The 20,203-nt window shown below is 39.4% G+C and overlaps 1 protein-coding gene across 3 annotated transcripts in view; it reads right to left on the bottom strand.

Moving 5' to 3' along the window:
* Positions 1-8,543: 8,543 nt before the first annotated feature.
* The window catches only part of HAVCR1 (hepatitis A virus cellular receptor 1), a 33,529-nt gene continuing 21,869 nt past the window's right edge, over positions 8,544-20,203 (bottom strand). For all 3 annotated transcript variants that reach the window (XM_081295848.1, XM_081295849.1, XM_081295850.1), the window contains 3 exons: positions 17,543-17,651; positions 15,689-15,725; positions 8,544-11,805 (listed from right to left, as the gene is read on the bottom strand). In XM_081295848.1, the coding sequence (XP_081151974.1) occupies positions 11,691-11,805; positions 15,689-15,725; positions 17,543-17,651 (261 nt within the window). In that variant the 3' untranslated portion in view covers positions 8,544-11,690. The remainder of the gene's footprint in view (positions 11,806-15,688; positions 15,726-17,542; positions 17,652-20,203) is intronic.

The following is a 20,203-nucleotide window of genomic DNA, read 5'->3' as shown; positions in this document are numbered from 1 at the left end:
GGAAATGAATAGCTTAATAGTACAGTCCCTGCCTGGTATGCACAAGGCCCTAAGTTTAATCCCCAGAACTGAGAAAAAAAGAAAAGAAAAAAAGAGAAAGAAAGAAAATCCCAAAGAACTGAAGAAAAGCAAACAAAAAAACTCTACTACTAGAATTAATAAATAATTGTAGCAAAGTTGTAGGATATAAGATTAGTACCCAAATTCTATTACCTTCCTATGTGTCAGCAATGAAAAATTAGAATTGGATGTTAAAAACCATGCTATGTCCATTGGTACCAAAAGCATGAAATATTCTCATACAAGTCTAACAAAACATGTTCATGATCTATGTGAAGAAAACTTAAAAATGATTTTAAAATGAAAGAACTAAAAAAATGAAAAGATATTCCATGTTCATGGATAGCAAGATTCAACATTGCTAAGATGCCAGTTCTTCCCAAACTAATCTACAGATTCATTGCAATTCTAATCAAAACTCCAGCAATTTATTTTGTGAAAATCAGCAAACTGATTCTAAAATTATATGGAGAAGCAAAATATCTAGAGTAGCAAAAATAATATTAAGAGAAAACGGCAATGAGGATGAACATTACCTAACTTAGAGACTTTCCATAAAGCTACAGTAACCAAGATAGCATGTTACTGTTATGATCATAGACAAAGAGATATGTTTAACAGAAGAGAGATCTCAGAAATGGACCCATATATGCATAGTCAACTCATCTTTGAAAAAAACAGCAAAAGCAACACAATGGAGGAAAGGGAGTTTTAACAAATGCAGCTGAATCCACAGGACATCTACATATAAAAGAATAAACATAGACACATATCTTACACCCCTCATAAAAACTAACTCAAAACAAATCATTGCCTTAAGTATAAAGTGCCAAACTTCAAAACTCCTAGAAGATAAGAGATTATTGAGATAATCATGGGTTTGCTGATGACTGTTTAGATACAACACTGAAGACATAATCCATGAAAGAAAAAGAAATGACAATTTTGGGGAGGATTCATAAAAAATAAAAAACTTCTGCTCTGCAAAAGATGCTATCCAGAGAACAAGAAGGACTGGGACCTGAAACAGAACAAGATACATTCCATGCTTTTATAATTATGTCAAAATGGATTCTACTGTCATGTAAACTAAAAAGAACCAATGAGAGAGAGAGAGAGAGAGAGAGAGAGAGAGAGAGAGAGAGAGAGGATAAGAAGGTGCCCGAGCTCTGTGGTGCATGCCTGTAATCCCAGTGGCTCAGGAAGTGAGGCAGGATGATCCCAAGTTCAAGGCCAGCCTCAGCAACTTAATGAGCCCTAAGCAATTTAACAAGATCCTGTCTCAAAGTAAAAACAATAAAATAAAAGAGGCTGTGGATGTGACTCATCAGATGACAGATCAATCTGAATTCAATCCCAGTGCCAGGAAGGAAGGAAGGAAGGAGGGAGGGAAGAGGGAGGGAGGGAGGGAGGGAGGGAGGAAGGAAGGAAGGAAGGAAAGAAGGAAGGAAGGAAAAGTAGGAGGGATGGAGGGAAAAATACCTAGCACCATGGCACAAGTGCAAATGTAGAAATAGTGAAAAAGGGCTGGGGATGTGGTTTGGTGGTTGAATGCCCCTAGGTTCAATTCCTGGTACTAAAAACAAAAGATGGAGGGAGTATTGAGAGAGAACAAGAAAGTAATAAAGAGAGAGAGAACAAGAAAGCAAGTTACAGTTAGAGACTGGGAGAAAATATCTTCAATCAACACACCTGATAAAATATCCAAAGAACTCTTAAAACTCAGTAATAAGCTAATAGTCGATTTTAGAATGACCAAGAAATCTAAATAAATATCTAAATAAACTCCTCTACTAGAATCTATACAGATGGCAACAAAAGCATAGGAAAACATGATGAGCATCATATTCTGGGGAAATCAGCAAGGAGATACCATTGCATACCTATTAGAGTGGCTAAAATCCAACACCAACTGCTGGTGAGGACATGAAACAACAGGAACTCATATTCATTGCTGGTGGGAATGAAAAATGATTCGGGAACTTTGGAGGAGAATTTGGCAGTTTTATATGAAACTAAACATTTTCTTTCTCATTTGCCGCAGTCTGGCTGGGCACAAAATAACCGAGCCACCACAAAAGCCTTGTAGATTCAAACAGCAACTCTTTATTCCTGAACTCTCACCGGCACTCTACCCACACTACCTGGGAAATAATACACTCCCTCCACCGGGCTCTGCATACCAATTCTCTCAGAACCCCGCAAGAACTGGGCTGCAGCACTCATTGACAGCCATCACACTCCTTGATACTTACCCAGTTGGTTGAAAACTTAACATCTCACAAAAGCCTGCACGTGAATATTTATAGTAGCTTGATTCATCATTGCCAAACCTTGGAAGCCACCGAGATGTTCCTCCATAGGAGAATGAATAAACAGTGGCACACTCAGACCATGGAAAATCATTCAGCAATAAAAATAAATGAGTAATGAAGCAACAAAAAGAAACAGAGGAACTTTAAATGCATATGAAAATATCTTCAATCAACATAGCTGATAAAATATCCAAAGAACTCTTAAATTGATAAGTGAAAGAAGCTGATCTGGAAGGGCTATATAGTAGAGGATGCCTACTAAATGACTTCCTGGAGAAGGTGAAACTGTGGCAACAGATCAGGTATTTGTGGAGAGGGAGAGATGGCTTGGCAGAGCACAGGTGGTTTTTTGGGCAGTGAAACTACTCTGTGCAAAACTTGTGTTGGATACATGTCATGGCACATTTGTCCAAACCAATAGAACATACAACACCAAGAGTAAACTCTAATGTGAATATAGACTTTAATTGGCAATGATGTGTCAATGTTAGTTCATTAATTCTAACCAGTGTGCCACACTGATAGAAATACTGATGATGTGGAAGGATGTGTGTGTGTGTGTGTGTGTGTGTGTGTGTGTGTGTGTGTGTGTTGGATGGGGAGGGTAGTCATATGAGAACTCTGTACTTTCCGCTCAATTTTGCTGTAAACCTAAAACTGATATAAAAAAAAAGAAAAAAAAATCCAGAGTCTATTAAAAAAATGTGCGAATCAGTCATCATCAAAATATTTTTAGGCCCACGCAGGTGCAGGGACCACCAGATAGAGGAAGCTTCATCTCAGCAATCCACAGTATAAAACAGAGGTTACCTTCGAGCATTTCCTTCCAAGCCAACAGGGACTTTCTTCTTTGCTTATTCTTCTGGTTTGTGGGTGAAACATTGTGTTCTTAGAAGGTTCAAGGACAAGTCAGCAGAACAGCTGTGGATCAGCTTCCTGGGAAGCCTTGCTAACGCCTCGAAGCGTTTAGACTCTTATTCCCTGGCTGCCCGCGATATAATGCAGTTGCCATAGGACACATCTGAAGTCACCTGGCTCCGAGCCCTTGGGATTGTTCACCTGTCCTAGCCCACTGTTGGTATTTTCCTGGTTTTTTCTTTTCTTTTCTTTTCTTTACGTTCTTCCGGAACACTTGACATATAGAATATGAAAACACGCCGTCATCCTCCCTCTCCAAGTTCTCGAGGTCAGTGGTTCTCAGCCTGAGCTACACACAAAAATCAATTAAATTATAACACCTGCCCCTTCATCCTGAGATTCTAATTTTTTTTTCAGTACTGGATATTGAACCCAGAGGCACGCTACCACTTAGCTACATTCCCAGCCATTTTTAATATTTTGAAAGAGGGTCTTGCTAAGTTGCCAAGACAGGCCTCAAATTTGTGATCCTCCTGCCTCAGCCTCCTGAGTAATTTAGACCATAGGCATGGGCCGCTGCTCTTGACTCTGAGATTTTGGTTCAGCTCATCTGGGCATGGGTAGTTTTCCAACCTACCCAGGTAATTAATGTTCAGTCAAGGCTTCAAATTATGGGCCTTGAAGAGACCTTGAGGTTCACTAAGACTTCTGCACTCATATCAGTCAAATAAACTTATCAGACATTTGTAAAGATCCTCTTCTTGGCTTCTTCCCATCCCTAGCATACCCTAGAAGGTTCTAGGACACCTTCTTATTGTCAATTTATTCACTAGTTTTCATAGAAATATATGTAACACTAAGTATAAAAAGGGTGCTCAGAAAATATGGTCACCTCCCTCAGAATATAAAATGCATCATTAACCTAAACATCTCAAATATGAGGAACTATGTTACAGGGTCACCATTTATGAATTTCATTTATACAACACAAAGGTCCCGGATCAGACTCTATATATAACCTCTGTCCTGACTCAGGGCTGTGTCAGCCAGAAAAGATAGGGGTCTCTTTATCATTCATCCAAGGATACCACACAGGCCGGATGACCCTGTTCTTATGTCGAGGGATCCAGCAAGGCACTAACACCACACCTGACATTGTGGGAGTCTGACCCCAGGGAGCAGGAAAGGTGAGCTCAGGGTATGTGCTGATGGGCTTGTATAGAGCTGGGAGATTTACCCAATGGGGAGCAGTTGCAGGGTATAGTCAGATCTTGGCTTTTATATCAATGACATTGGTGGTATTGTAAAGGAAGATCTCAGAAGACTGGGGAAGGGCACAGTGGCCACCAAGACTCCAAGTAAGTATTGGAAAGGCCCTCAGTGTACTTGAGAGTCGCTGAGGGAATCTTAAAATTAAGATTCCTGGGAGCTCAGGAGTAGTAACAACAGTGGTCTCTTGGTCACCCAGGAGAGATCAGCCCTAGGACCTCAGGCAGATATCAAAATCCACAGATGATCAGATACCTTATATAAAGTACCATCCTATTTGTAAATCCTCTTGCATAATTTAAATCATCTCTAGATTACTTATAATACCTAATACAATGGAAATGCTCCTAAATAGTTGTTACACTATATTGTTCAAAGAACAATGGAATGAAAGTCTGTACATGTTCAGTACAGAAGGAATTTTTTTTCCAAACATTTTTGACCCACCATTGGTTTAATCTGAAGAGGCAGAGCCCACAGGAGTGGAGGGCCAACCTTATCTGAGTCTTTTTCCTGCAGCCTCACATATACTTTGCTCGTATACTACATCAAGGCTGCCAAGGCCACCTTATTTTTTAATCATTAACTGCCGTGGGCAAACCAAGGGCTCTGCATGTATATTTTCCTCACAAATATGATGTGATCAAAAGTCAAAAAAGGACATAATGTCTTGGGAGGACGTATATCCTACAACCTCCCCAAACTGTTCACAATCAAGTGACAAAAGAAGACATTGATCAGGGAGATTGAATGACAAACTGCCATTTCTTTCCTTCCAGGAAGCCCTATGAACCTAGACAAAGCATGAAACCTATGATAATCAGGATGTTAATGCTTCCCCTACAATTCTACAAGTGTTTTCCTATACTTAAGGGAATCTGAGTGAAGTCTTTTCTTTGGCCTCAAAAGTGTCATTATAATATCCATGCAGTCCAAAATATAATTTTTGCATTCATTTACTAAATTTTACTTCTGAAATACATAGCAATGAAGAATCATTTTATGTTCTTCTTTCAATATATGCTGTCACCAAGGCTGAATATTTTTGTTGAAATGAAAAATAATCGCTAAGAGCTTATCTCCTGTCATTTAAACAAACAAAACTTAGGTCCCACCTGTCTTACTAAATCAGAATCTGTTTTAACAAGCTCCCAGCTGATCTCATTTATTGCTCCTGGATCTCAGGTGTCCACATAACCTTTGTCATATTCACTTTATCCTCCACAATTATTCACTCAAATTCCTTTAGATTATTTAACTCTAAAATTTTAGTCATTCTAAACAGCAACCATTAAATCATGGGTTTGATGAATTTCTTAAAAATGTACAGTAAGGGCTGGGATTGTGGCTCAGTGGAAGAGTACTTGCCTAGAATGTGTGGGTACTGGGTTTCATTCTCAGCACTGCATATAAATAAATAAATACATTTTTAAAAATACACATTAAAATATGTAACTATTTCTGAAAATCCACTTATAGATCACCTAAGGTTCCTGCAACACTCCCCTGGCCCCCAAACTGACTACTGCCTCTCAAAGTTTCAAGGTTAGTAATCAAAACAGAGTACCTTAGAGAATGGGAGAAAAACTCTAACCACCAGGACTTCAGACAGAGCACAAATCTCCAGGATAGACAAAGAACTCAAAAAACTTAACACCAAAAAATAAAAATAATAACCCAATCAATAATAAATGGGCTAAGGAACTGAACAGACACTTCATGGAGGCAGAATAACAAATGGTCAAAAAATATATGAAAAAATGTTCAACATCTCTAGCAATTAGATAAATTCAAATCAAAACTACACTAAGATTTCATCTCACTCCAGTCAGAATGGCAATTATCAAGAATACAAGTACCAATAAATGTTGATGAGGATGTGGGGGAAAAGGTTCACTTACATTGCTGGTGGGACTGCAAATTAGTGCAACCACTCTGAAAAACAGTATAGAGATTCCTTAGAATACTTGGAATGAATCCACCATTTGATGGCGCAGTCTGGCTGGGCACAAATCACCGAGCCGCCACAAAGCACTTGTATGTTCAAACAGGAAACTTTATTGCCTGAACTCCAACAGCACTCCACGCACACACCCCCACCCTCCAACTCTCCCTAACGCCACCCACGCGGCCCCTCTAGGGCACACCACTCCACCGGAACTCCCTTCCCCGGAACTTCACCAACACGAACTCCCCAGGAAAACCCCGTGAGAACTCCAAAGTAGCAGGCGCCCCAAGGCGGACAGCAGGGGTCTATATACAATTGAATCAATCCAGCATCATCTTAAAAGCTCGCCTCTCAACCATTACTTCTAGAAAAATGCCAGGGGCCATTCCAACTTGGCTGTAGCTCTCAACAATTTGACCCAGTTATCTCACTCCTTGGTTTATACCCAAAGGACTTAAAATCAGCATACTACAGTGCTGTAGCCACATCAATGTTTATAGTAACACAATTCACAATGGCCAATCTATGAAACCAACCTAGGTGCCCTACAAATGGATTTTTTTTTAAATGTGGCATATACATACAACAGCATAGGACTCAGCCATAAAGAAAAATGAAATTATGGCATTTGCCAGTAAATAGATGGAACTGGACACTATCTTGCTAAGTGAAATAAGCCAATCCCCAAAACCAAAGGCAGAATGTTCTGATATACGGATGCTAACCCACAATCAGTGAGGGGAAGAACAGAAATTCATTGGATTCGACAAAAGGGAATGAACAGAAGGGAGGAGGGATGGGAACAGGAAAGACAGTAAAATGAATCGGACATAACCTTCCTATCCTAATATGTGAATACATGAGCAGTGTAACTCCATGTTATACACAACCAAAATAATGGGATCCTAATTGGAACAAGTCATACTTATTCTATGTATGTATAATACGTCAAAATATACTCTACTGTCATGTATATCTAGGAAGAACAATTTTTTTTTTAAAAAGTTGCAAGTTTGGGAAGTTTACTCAGCTGCTGCTAGGTCCAGTGCAATAAAGGACAAACTTTGCTAACCCTTCTTTTTCCAGGACCCCTTTTCTTAGGCCTAGGGCCATCATTCAGCCCTAAGGGAAGACTGTGGCTGCAAAATGTATCCTTCCCCTCTGCCCTTGTCCTACCTGCCCCCTCTTACACCCAAACCATGCTGGATTTTTTTTCTCAGAGGGCTAACCCTGAACTTAGAGTCACTGACTCTTCTTAGGGATAGCAGGTTTAACCTTCAATATGCTGAAGTGATTTGTTTTCCAAGATTCTGCTCAAACAGATGTGTTCATGGGCCCCAATTTCATCCAGCTTCACTTTCTCTCATTTTCTCTCTATTCTATGGCTTTGCTGCAGCCATTACTTGTATTTTGGTTCTTGGAACACGGCTTCCCCTCTCATATTACATAAGCTTCTTCCTGACCCAGGCCCTTTTCACTTGGTAGATTCCTTCCAGCAGATGTTCATGTGACTGTGCTGCCCACACCTTGTTTTGGTTTCACCTCAAATGTCACTTCTTTCCCCAAGGCAGCCTGATGGGGCTAACAGTGCATCGAGTACCCCAACCCCCCATCCCTACCAGATGCCTTCTGTCATGGCAGTTTCCATCTGGGCTGGTGTTGGCCCTCAGGAGACATTTCCAGTTGTCACAACCAGAAGGTGTGACTGGCATCTAAATGGGTAGCTAAGGGATGATGGTGAACATCTCAAAACATACAGGACACCCCTGCAACAAAGTTTTCTGACCCCAAATGCCATTAAGAAGCCAGTCTCTATCACAATTTTTTCTTTTGCCTTAGCACTAATGATTAATAGGAATGGTGGATTTTATGTTTCTTCCCTGATTGATCTCAACTTCATCAGAACTGGAATTCCAGAATGGTCTCTGTTATATCTCCAGAATAGCACCCGGTACCAAATTTTGACACTTTGGTCATGTCCCAGCAAGGTGAAGATTCCTAGCCCAACCTAAAAGATGAGTCTGAGAAAATGACAAGCCAGTTTTCAAAAACAGCAAACAAATCTTATTTATTAATGAATGCACATACAACCACGAGGAGTCCCCCGCTTTCATGTGTTCACAGAATCACCCCATCTTTACAGCTATCAGTGAATGAACGGTTATGCTATTTCTTAAAGATGTGCAAATGTTCCTAAGTTTGAATACACAGTCTTAATCATAGCCACATCCTCTTCCTTCAGGACAGATTATAGGTAATGGAACCTCAATTGTATCTTGAAGGATAAAAACAAAATTCAAGATGATCTATAAGGTTGATAATTTATTTACAGAAAAAAAGTCATAATAATGAAATTTCTCCCCTTTCTTCTTTGTTACCATCCTCCATCCCAGTTATTGACAATTTTTTCTGTAGTATAAGGTAATAATTAAACTATTCAACATTAACTATTTCAAAAAGAAACATTGTTTTTTAAAGAGATATCATAGAACAAGAGATTTATGAATATATTATAATTACCAAGCATGCATGCTAGCCCTGCTATTACTACAAAATCTTCTAGGAGAAAATTATGCATTCTTTAGTGTTTTTGCCTTTTCAAAGACTTCTCCCTCCCCCCTCCCTTTTTGCTACTGGGGATTGAACCTAGGGGCAGTTAACCCACTGAGCCATATTCCCAACCCTTTTTTATATTTTATTAGAAACAGGGTCTCACTGAGTTGCTTAAGTCCTCAATAAATTGCTGAGGCTAGCTTTGAACTCAAGGTCCTCCTGCCTCAGCCTCCCAAGATGCTGGGATTACAGGCATGCACAACCACACCCAGCTTCAAAGATTTCTTACAAGTAACATTACATTAGAATTACCACTAAACACCAAGTTAGGTATGGAGAAGATTATACCTAATAGGTGAAAAAGCTGAGCATAAAGAACAAGTTATCCTAATGTCATCTAGTGTCACTGATAAAAAGATTAGAAATCAAGTCTTATTCTTAATCTTGTGTACTGATGGGCTTCCACTCACTTCCCAAGTAATTTGTTTCACACAATTCTACTAGATACTGAGCTTGTGTGTTCAAACAAGTTTTGGAAATGCAAGATTAAACAGTACACTAGATTCCCAGATCTTTTAGCATGGATAATAAATCTCCAGGACAATGTGGAGACTAGAGCAGACATCATAAACTCAAAGCCCTACAGAAAACAGGCAAGAATCAAAAGTGAGTGAGCCAGAGAGCAGCACCCTGAGGGTAGAGCCCCAGCTAAGGGACCCCTGGACCACTTAAGCATGCAGCCCAGACTGGAGGCCCTGGGTTCCATCCCCAGAATGTGCAAACAAAGCAAAATAAACAAAACCAAAAGAGTACTGTCTACTTGACAAGCTTTCCCAATGATACTACAAATCTAGATTCTGATTTCAAAGCCACAAATTAATGCATGTTGCCTCAGATTCAAGAAAAAGAATCTGAGGCAAGAAAGAAAAGAAAACATTCTAGTTGGAACATAATACATTTTTAGACTTTACCAGGCTGACTCCATCTGGCAAACCCAGAATAGAATGTATACAGATCTCATTTGCCCACAGAACCCTCACTCAGAAGACCTCGTGATTTCCTAGAACTCTGCAGAACAGTGTGAAAATGTGGTCTTTGACAGCACGCTCCCAGACCACTACGGCATGAGTAGCTCTGAACCCCAGCCATGATTTCAGGCTCAAATTGAAATTGAAATTAATATACAACCCTATTAAGTGTTCATGTGGAATTTTTTTCTGACAATTCCAGCCCTTGCACATTTACATTTCTAAATAATCACATGAGTGACCGAAGACTGAAGATTCCTTACAATACACCTCTCTTTAACTCGTGGCAAAACCAAAGTGTCATGGAATTACCAGAAAAAGAAAAAAGGCCTTGGAATTAATTAGAGAAGAAAAAGACCCTACAACTTTCAGCTTTCTGAAATAACTTTAAATATAAAGGTGGTCTGGAAATCATTTAGAAATATAGAATTTTAGAAGACACTAATGATAATTTTAAGCATTATTAGACTTGCAATAGAGAAGGCAGACAGTTCTTTTTCCTACTCCCTCATTTTTCCCCTTCATTTCTGACCCTCCTCATTCTGAAAATTAGTTCAGAGAGCCTGTTGGTTGTCTACAAAAATGCCTAGCATCAGCTGGGAGCAGTGGCACAGGCCTATAATCCCAGTGACTGAGGAGGCTGAGGCAGGAGGATCACAAGTTCAAAGCCAGCCCCAACAACTGAGACAGGCCCTGAGCAATTCAGCAAGACCCTGTCTCAAAGTAAAAAAATAAAATAAAAATAGCTAGGGGTGTGGCTCAGTGACAAAGCACCCCAGGGTTCAATTCGAATACCAGAAATAAAGGAAGGAAGGAAGGGAGGGAGGAAGGGAGGGAGGGAGGAAGGAAGGAAGGAAGGAAGGAAGGAAAGAAGAGAGGGAGGGAGGGAAAAAATTTGCCTAGCACCATGGCACAAGTGCAAGTAGAAGTAGCATAAATGTACGGAACCCCAAGGTAAATGGTTTTCTTCCCCTGGAGTCTACTTGGTCCACACTTCCTACTGCAGGTCTTCGTGGCTAAAATATCCATCCTGATCCACAGATCAGTCCATTCACTCATCACATTTTCAGAGCCAGGAGAAAACATATATTCCTAAGGTAGTGAAATTACACCCATTTCTATGTCCCCATGGGGGAAATAAAAACCTGCAGTCCCTCATGAATCGAACTTAGGAAACATAAGAAAGGTAACGTTTGGAGTTACAATATAACAATAAGAGGTAATCATGAAAGGCTTCCAAAGGAAGTCTTCAGTTGAATTTTTTTTTGATTCTTAAAAACTGTTCCTCTTTTTTTTTCCTGACAGTTTTGGACAAATTTCCCTTCCTGTATCACTAATCAATTTTTTAATGGATACAAGAATGATGGGGAGGGGGTCTAAAGAAAATACAGAATTCTAAATTGTTCATGGGTGAAAGAATGTTCTACAATGCCTGGAAAAACTGAGCTAGTTTTAGTATAAAAATTAGAATGCTGTTAATGAGTTTGTACAGAGCTTTGAGCTAGAGAGTCACTCTATCTGATGTGGTTGACATGTTGGAATGCCAGGTGAAATGATGGAGAAAAGTGTTCCTGGAGTTTAAAAGGAGGCAGACATGGTGATATCCGGTCACTATCTTCTGCAGTCATGGACTTAAAACCCCAAGAGTGCCCCTGGGTCTTATTCCATGACATAAAGATTATCCTCAATGATGTACACGTTGTCTTCTGCTCGGGGTCGCGCATTTGCTTCACTTTGCAGGACTCCAATTTGAGGACCAGTCAATGAAGCCATGCTGCAGAAAGCATTGAAGAATAACATGAGTAAGGAAAAAGAAGATCACTTCTAAGGAAGGAGCAGCACTTGTATTTATGATCCAGCGAGATTGGATATTTGAGAATCTAAGAGCCCCGTTCACACAAACTATAAAACGAATTGTACCTTCTGGAAATGAGAAAGTGTTGCCCTGAAGATTAAGTTACAGGAGAGTATATAAACAACCTAAGAACTATTTAAAAAATATATATACTGGTGTCCTTCAGGGTATCATATAATAGAATACAATAATGGGAAAGGTAAAAAGACAGATATCTGACACACACGGAACTGAGATACTAAATAAAGATGCATAATTTTTTTAATGTGGCTAAGAACTGGTTGACTGGTGTGTTTACAACCGTGGATTGTGACCTTCTATAAAAGGTTATTTAACTGCTTAGTGATCTATACCCTGGAAGATATAGAAAAGTCTTGGATGTAATGGAATAGTACTGTTTTACTAATGTGTACCAGATCATGGTGTCAGAAAACCTTACTGTGATTGATGATCAAATTTCAAAATCAGGGGTTGATTGCTTTTTTTTTTATTGTTGGTCGTTCAAAACATTACATAGTTCTTAATATATCATATTTCAGTTTGATTCAAGTGGGTTATGAACTCCCATTTTTACCCCGTATACAGATTGCTGTATCACATCAGTTACACTTCCATTGATTTACATTCTAGTGTCTGATGTATTCTGCTGTCTATCCTATTCTCTACTATCCCCCCTCCCCTCCCCTCCCCTCCCCTCCCCTTTTCTCTCTCTACCCCCTCTACTGTAAATCATTACTTCCACTTGTATTATTCTTCTCTTACCCCTCATTTCCTCTTATATGTAATTTTGTAAAACCCTGAGGATCACCTTCCATTTCCATGCGATTTCCCTTCTCACTCCCTTTCCCTCCCACCTCTCATCCCTGTTTAATGTTAATCTTCTTCTCAAGCTCTTTGTCCCTACCCTGTCCTTGGTTACTCCCCTTATATCAAAGCAGTCATTTGGCATTTGTTTTTTAAGGATTGGCTAGCTTCACTTAGCATAATCTGCTCTAATGCCATCCATTTCCCTCCAAATTCTATGATTTTGTCATTTTTTAATGCAGAGTAATACTCCATTGTGTATAAATGCCACATTTTTTTATCCATTCATCTATTGAAGCGCATCTAGGTTGGTTCCACAATCTTGCTATCATGAATTGTGCTGCTGTAAACATCGATGTAGCAGTGTCCCTGTAGTATGCTCTTATTAAGTCTTTAGGGAATAGACCGAGAAGGGGAATAGCTGGGTCAAATGGTGGTTCCATTCCCAGCTTTCCAAGAAATCTCCATACCGCTTTCCAAATTGGCTGCACCAATTTGCAGTCTCACCAACAATGAACAAGTGTACCCTTTTCCCCGCATCCTTGACAGCACTTGTTGTTGTTGGACTTCATAGTGGCTGCCAATCTTACTGGAGTGAGATGGTATCTTAGGGTGGTTTTGATTTGCATTTCTCTGACTGCTAGCAATGGTGAGCATTTTTTCATGTACTTATTGATTGATTGTATGTCCTCCTCTGAGAAGTGTCTGTTCAGGTCCTTGGCCCATTTGTTGATTGGGTTATTTGTTATCTTATTGTCTAATTTTTTGAGTTCTTTGTATACTCTGGATATTAGGGCTCTATCTGAAGTGTGTGGAGTAAAGATTTGTTCCCAGGATGTAGGCTCCCTATTCACCTCTCTTATTGTTTCTTTTGCTGAGAAAAAACTTTTTAGTTTGAGTAAGTCCCATTTGTTGATTCTAGTTGTTAACTCTTGCGCTATGGGTGTCCTATTGAGGAATTTGGAGCCCGACCCCACAGTATGTAGATCATAGCCAACTTTTTCTTCTATCCTACGCCGTGTCTCTGATTTAATATCAAGCTCCTTGATCCATTTTGAGTTAACTTTTGTGCATGGCGAGAGGGTTGATTGCTTTTATCACGCCTATGCTCACACACACCAAGTGCACAAAAGGGCAGACAATGGAAAGGAAGGCTGTAATTTTTTGGAGAGAACTGCTGGTGTTCCGTGTGCCTGCCTTTCACATGAGTGCCAGGAGATGCTTTAGTATGACTACTTGGAGAGTCTACTCTAGTATACCTCCCGCTATGTGGGGTACCCACAGTGGATGGATGTTTGAGTCTCATAGAAATCAAGGAGGTACAAACCAGGGAAGAAACAGATTTAACACCCGTTAGGGATTTGATGTGGCTGGCATTTTGTAATCTGTATACAGTGACAGTTTCTACTACTGAAAATGTGGAACCTGAATCTTCATTCATCCCCAGATGAAGAACAAGCCCCCATTGATATATTTAAAGCAACATGAGAAGGCGCGGGGTATAGCTCAGTGGTAGAGGGCTCACCTAGCATGTGCAAGACCCTGGGTTTCATTCCCAACACTACAAAAAAATTAAATTTATTTTTAAAAAATGAGATAAAACCTCTCTATGGTCCTTAAAATGGCTTAGTTACAGATCTATGAAAACAGTTTAGGTGTCAATAAGCTCAAATGAGTCAGTGTGATTGAAACACCAAAAAGAAAATGTCATGAGAAATCTCACATTGAAATGTGTACTTTTTTATATTTTACATTTAAATAATGTTTTTTTCTTTATGATTTAATGCAAAAAGTGAACCTCTTTAAAAAAAGATAACTGTAGAATATTCTTAAGAATAGAAAACAAATAGCTAAAAGGATACAATGTTCCATGACTTTTCACCAATAAGAAGCATTTCCTTTTCCTTTTTTGAAGCAGTTGGTGAAAACTATTTATGAGCCTGGGTCCCTGAGATTGAGTCCTTTATGTACTGTGCAGTGTGACCTTGGATGTCCCTCCATATTTCTGAACCTGTTTTTCTAATCTGTAAAATGAGGCTAATAATACTGCCTACCTCATAGGTTTATGGCGGTGAAGGGCATGATTGAAATAATAAAAGCCAGCCTGTCCTGGGCAATTGCAATGTGCTGGACCCTGTCCAAGGCACGGTCTAGGGATTGCCATGTCATTAACTCAGACACGGGTGAGTCTGCGTAAGCCTCCGATGAAGGAGAACTAGGAATAATGGAGGGCAGCCCAAGAGGCATGGATACTGAGTCAAAGAATGTCCTTGCTCAGAGCCATGCTGAAGGGAATGAAGCAGGCTATTTGGCTTCACTGGGGGCAGGGGACTGCCCGCCACAGATGCACTAGAGGGGATCTAAGCTTTAACTGGGCAGCAGGGAGGACAGACAGAAAGAGCTTCACAAATAGAGTAAACTCCAGTGCCCTCAGGGGTAAAGGAGTGGAGCAGGCTGCATGTGGGGGGAGCTGTGGTCAGAGCCTTTGCCCATCCCGCCCCTTCAGCCAGGAATATCCTCCTCCAAATCATCTGCTCCCTTGGGCTCAATCAAAAGTTCATCTCCCTGCTCTGTTGTCCTTGGTGTTTGTCTGCAGGCATGAAAAGGGCCTTGTTTATTTATTTTTCTCTGTTTTGTTCATCAACTTGTAATATAATAGGTGCTCAATCAATGCTCAATAAAAGGTTGAATAAAGTGAAAGAGTGAATCAACACAACTCTTTCAATATACAGCTCTGTCAAGCAATTCATTTCTTTTCACCTAAGAGAGTAGGATTGAGGTGCCCCCTCTGTACAGGTCCTGCCACAACTGTACGGAAATACAGAAAGCCAAAAATGTCACTGCAAGGTATGGGTAACGACAGAGGTGCTCACTAAACTAGAATTTCAGGATCCAAGTTGTTGAATGGATAGTTTAGAAGAGTGGAGAGGAATTTCTCTTTATTTTTCACTCCAGTAAGGACATCAAAAGATATCTACCCCAAACCTTTCAAGCTTACCTTAGTGGCTGCATCTTCTTTCTGAAGAAGAAATACTCTAAATAGGGGAGGAAGATGGGTTGAACATATTAGTAAAAGAGTCCATGATATCTTCTTGCAATCAAGTCTATTGTTTTGTTGTGACTTGAGCCCTTCCCCCATGACTTCAGCAATTCCTTCCTGTGTCCCCACTCGAGTCTACAGGACCCAGGCACACTCTTTATTGCTCAGTGTCTCATTTTCAGTAATGTCTGGGATGTTCACCTACATATGCTGACTTGCTATAATGGAATTACTAAATTATCTTTCATTTTAAAAAATGAGCCAGGCATGATGGTGTACACCTGGCTCAGGAGACTGAGTCAGAGGGACCACAAGTTCCAGGCCAGCCTCAGAAACTTAATGAGGTCCTCAACAACTTAGCAAGACCCTCTATCAAAATAAAAAATGAAAAAGGCTGGGGATGTGGCTCAGTGCTTAAGCACCTCTGGGTTCAGTCCTCAGTACCAAAAAAAAAATTTTTTCTTTTAATTTAAAAACCTGAAAAAGCCTGTGACTTTTTTAATAAGCTACTAGAAAACAGGCATAAACCAGGTTTGTCCTAGGCTACCTAGGACATAAGATCCCATCTGAGAGGTCAACTCTTATCAGAGACTTTTATCAAATTTTATACTCCCCAGTAATCCATCTCCTTAAGAGAGATTAAGTAATTGTTTTTGTTAAAGAGGGGAATATATTTAAGGTATTTTACCTAATTTCCAAATAATCATTTTGACTAACCAAGTTCTAAATTATCAGGTAGAAATTTCCTTAAATTTAACAAGTATAATCAGTTTTCAGTTTTCTGCCCAGACCCATGGAGTAGATTGGTAATGAGTTCATGGATAATGTTGTACAAAATAGATGACTGAGATTCTTTCATGAGGGGCAGGTTACACTGAGAAACACAGCAGACACACACACACACACACACACACACACACACACACACCTCACAAAAGGGGCATGAAGCCCTGGGTGACTGCTTCTTGAAGACCTTTGTTCTAATCCTATTCTGCAAATAGTTCCCCCTCCATGCTTCATGTACTAAATAAGTATTCTGGTGTCATCAACAATATCACCCCACGGGGTCAAAAAAACAGATTTTGAAGGGAGGAGAGAGGACACTGTGTGTGTTACAATGGCCTGTCACCTCCAAATCTCAAAACTATGCAGCACATTCTTATTTCTGTTTTGTTTTTTTCTTTCTTTCTTTCTCTTTTTTAGTACTGGGGATTTAACCCAGGGATGCTTAACCACTTAGCAATATCCCCAGCCCTTTTTATTTACTTATTTTATTTTGAGATAGGGTCTCACTAAGTTGTGTCGGGCCTTGCTAGGTTGCTGAGGCTGGCCTCAAATTTTCAATCCTTCTGTTTCAGCCTCCATAGCCATTGGGATTACAGGCGTACACCACCACACCTGGCAACTCTTATTTCTTAGTATTTAATTTCTTTTATGGAGAACTGATATTGAATTTTTCTCTTCAGGGAACCAATAATTTAAAAACAAAGAACAAAGTTAAGAAACAATGATATGAAGCAAAACTTCCACTAAGTAAGCTCCATGAGATTTACAGAGATTTATGGCAAAAAAAAAAAAAAAAAGATCTTTTCTAAGTAAATAGTAACAGCCATGGACTTACCATATGCCAGAAATCATTCCCAGCACAACCCTTGAGGAAGAGGCACTACCACGTGTGTTTTACAGATGAGCATTTGGGGACTCAGGGAAGTCATGTGATTCCAATCACATGCCCCACGGAGTCACTTAAGTGCAGACAGTGTCTGTAGAACCCTTTCTCTAGTCATTGGGAACAACCTGGAAATGACTTACTTTTGATAATTATGACAATCAAAACAGCAAGCAACACCAAGGTGGAAATTGTGATTCCAACGTAGAGTCCGCCATTGGTCATCCCTGGGCTCTGTGCTGGGAAGACCTGCTAAGGAAACAGCAGCAGACTGAAAGAGTCTCCCTGAGAATGATGAATAGAAGGCAGTTGTTTGCATATGTTGCCACCCCCCATCCATTGGCACCAGAAACTACTTCTAGAAATTGAGAACAAGACCCAAGAATCTCAGTGAAATTCTGTGATGACCTGAAATTCAAAATGTGCTTTAGGACAACAGAAATCTTTGTCAACATTCAAACTGTTTGCTTAAAGCAGGTTTGTGTATAATGTATGCAAACTATGTATGTTTCAAAAGTCAATAGGCTATTTCCATAAATGCATGGTCCTATGATATAAGAAAGAAAATAAACAGTTTTGTTCATATGTAAGTTGACTTGATCTGATGTTATACAATGTGCTTGATTTTTTAATTTGATCTTTTACTGTAGTCTGTATTTTTTTAAATGTAATTCAAGAATCTATGTTATGATAAAGACTTGGAAAGTAGCCCTGCTCACAAACATGACCCTGAGTAACACTTTAGTAATCAGGTGGAATCGGGTAGGAATTGTGTTTAAATCTCCTAGTGCAGATCATAAGGGGATGTTAATCCTGAAAGAACCCTGAAACATGCCAGGTATCATATTAGGCATGATAGTTTATCTCTAATTCCAAGGAGAGTCCATTGGATAGTGAAAGTGAAGGATCAGAGAAACAGATCAAGTGTTTTCCCGTGTAAGAGGTTAACCTCTGAAGTAGAATCCCTACTCTTCTACTTAGTTTCTGTGGACAAGTTATTTAGTCTCTCTGAACCTCTATTTGCATATTTAATAGAGTTTATAGTAAGTTCACAGCTGTTACTATTTACTTATAAAAGATCTTTTTTGTCATAAATCTCTGTAAGTCTCATGGAGCTTACATTTTAGTGGAATTTTTGCTTTTTGCATATTTAATAGGGTTCTTGGGTAAGGTGCTATTAGGTATTTCTTGGTGAACCCTATAAAGGATATAGAGGAAAGTAACTGAGTCATCATGGCTTAGAAGAGACCTAGAAAATATATGGGAGGGAAAGAATATGCTGTTATAAGGAGGAAAAGGGATAGGCAGTTGGAGAATGGAGGTCAAGGAAGCAGGCTTTGCTTTCATTACATTTTTTGATTATATGACATAAATATTGCATGTTTGTTTTAGAATACTCAGCTAAGCATAAAAAAGAAAACTAAACTCAACCAATATCTAATATCGAGAAACAAGTACTATTACCAGTTTGCTTTATGGATTCTTTTCAAGTTTTGTCTCTCCAGGGTCTTTTCTGAACAGGAACAATTACTATATTACATATATAATTATATCTATATAAAAGTTATCTTACACAGCACAGGCACTGATCAGTCTGATGAACATAGATAGAATCTGTATGTTTTGGCTAGCTACCTATATCTTGACATGTTTATTCAAAGCACAAAAAAATTCACATTTTTGCTACTGTTGATCTTGAACATCTTGAACATGCTTCTAAATTGCTTCTACTTGCTGCTACATATACCCGTTCTGGAATAACTAAGGTCACTCATCATTCGGTGTTTTATTTTTTAACATAGCTATAAGTCTGATCATTTAGCAACACAACAAAAATTCATATAATGGTAGTTCTGATATCTCTCCAATACCTACAGATTCTATCTACCTTCATCAGACCAATCAGGGCCTGTGTGGTATAATTTCTAAAATATCACTCCTATGTAGTCTTTTTTTTTTTTTTTTTGGCAGGGCATACTGGGGATTGAACTCAGGGACACTCAACCACTGAGCCACATCCCCAGATCTATTTTGTATTTTATTTAGAGACAGGGTCTCACTGAGTTTTAGCACCTCGCTTTTTGCTGAGGCTGGCTTTGAACTTGCAATCCTCCTGCCTCGGCCTTCCAAGCTGCTGTGTAGTCTTATTGTCACTAAGGTATACAGCATGAGATCATTTGGTCCCACAATAAACAATTCCACCCTTCCAGAGCTTTTTGAAGTTCTCTTTCAATGACTGTGTGTGTCCTTTCTCACAATTCACTATCAGAAGGACTGTTCTCTGCCCTCAGACTCTTTATTTGTTGCCTCTGAACTACTTGCACGTACTAAAACAAAGGCTGTTTCAGGAGGCAAAAGAAAAGACCTGATTGATAAGTTTGTCTAACTTCTTTGGAAAGACAAAAAAAAAAAACAAAAAAAAAACGATAAGTATCATGAGACTAGGGCTCCTCTGATTTTTCTTGTGTTCACTGCAGAAAAAGTATGAGAATACCCTACAGAATCAAAATTAAGACCTTAATACCTTAAATGAATCATCATATGAGAAGGGATATGTGCAGAAAAAAATTCACAGGGGCCTAAGAATTTCCACATAGAATGGACCCTGTGTGGGAAAAGGACATTAGTGGGTCTGTTCTTGGGCAGGACTCTTGCTTACTTTGTGTTTCTGTTTGGGAGGGCCTCTGCTCCATTCCATTCCAAATAAAACCCTTCATGGTATGTTAACATGCTTCCCTTGAATTAGTTCATTGCTTTTTGTCCTAATTTTTGACCACAGTTAAGTTTGTGTGGTGTGTGTATGT

This window comes from Spermophilus citellus, assembly GCF_964194105.1.
Source record: "Spermophilus citellus genome assembly, chromosome: 1".
Taxonomy (NCBI): Eukaryota; Metazoa; Chordata; class Mammalia; order Rodentia; family Sciuridae; genus Spermophilus; species Spermophilus citellus.
The sequence above is the reverse complement of the archived record's forward strand: the minus strand, read 5'-3'. Positions and strand labels throughout refer to the sequence as shown.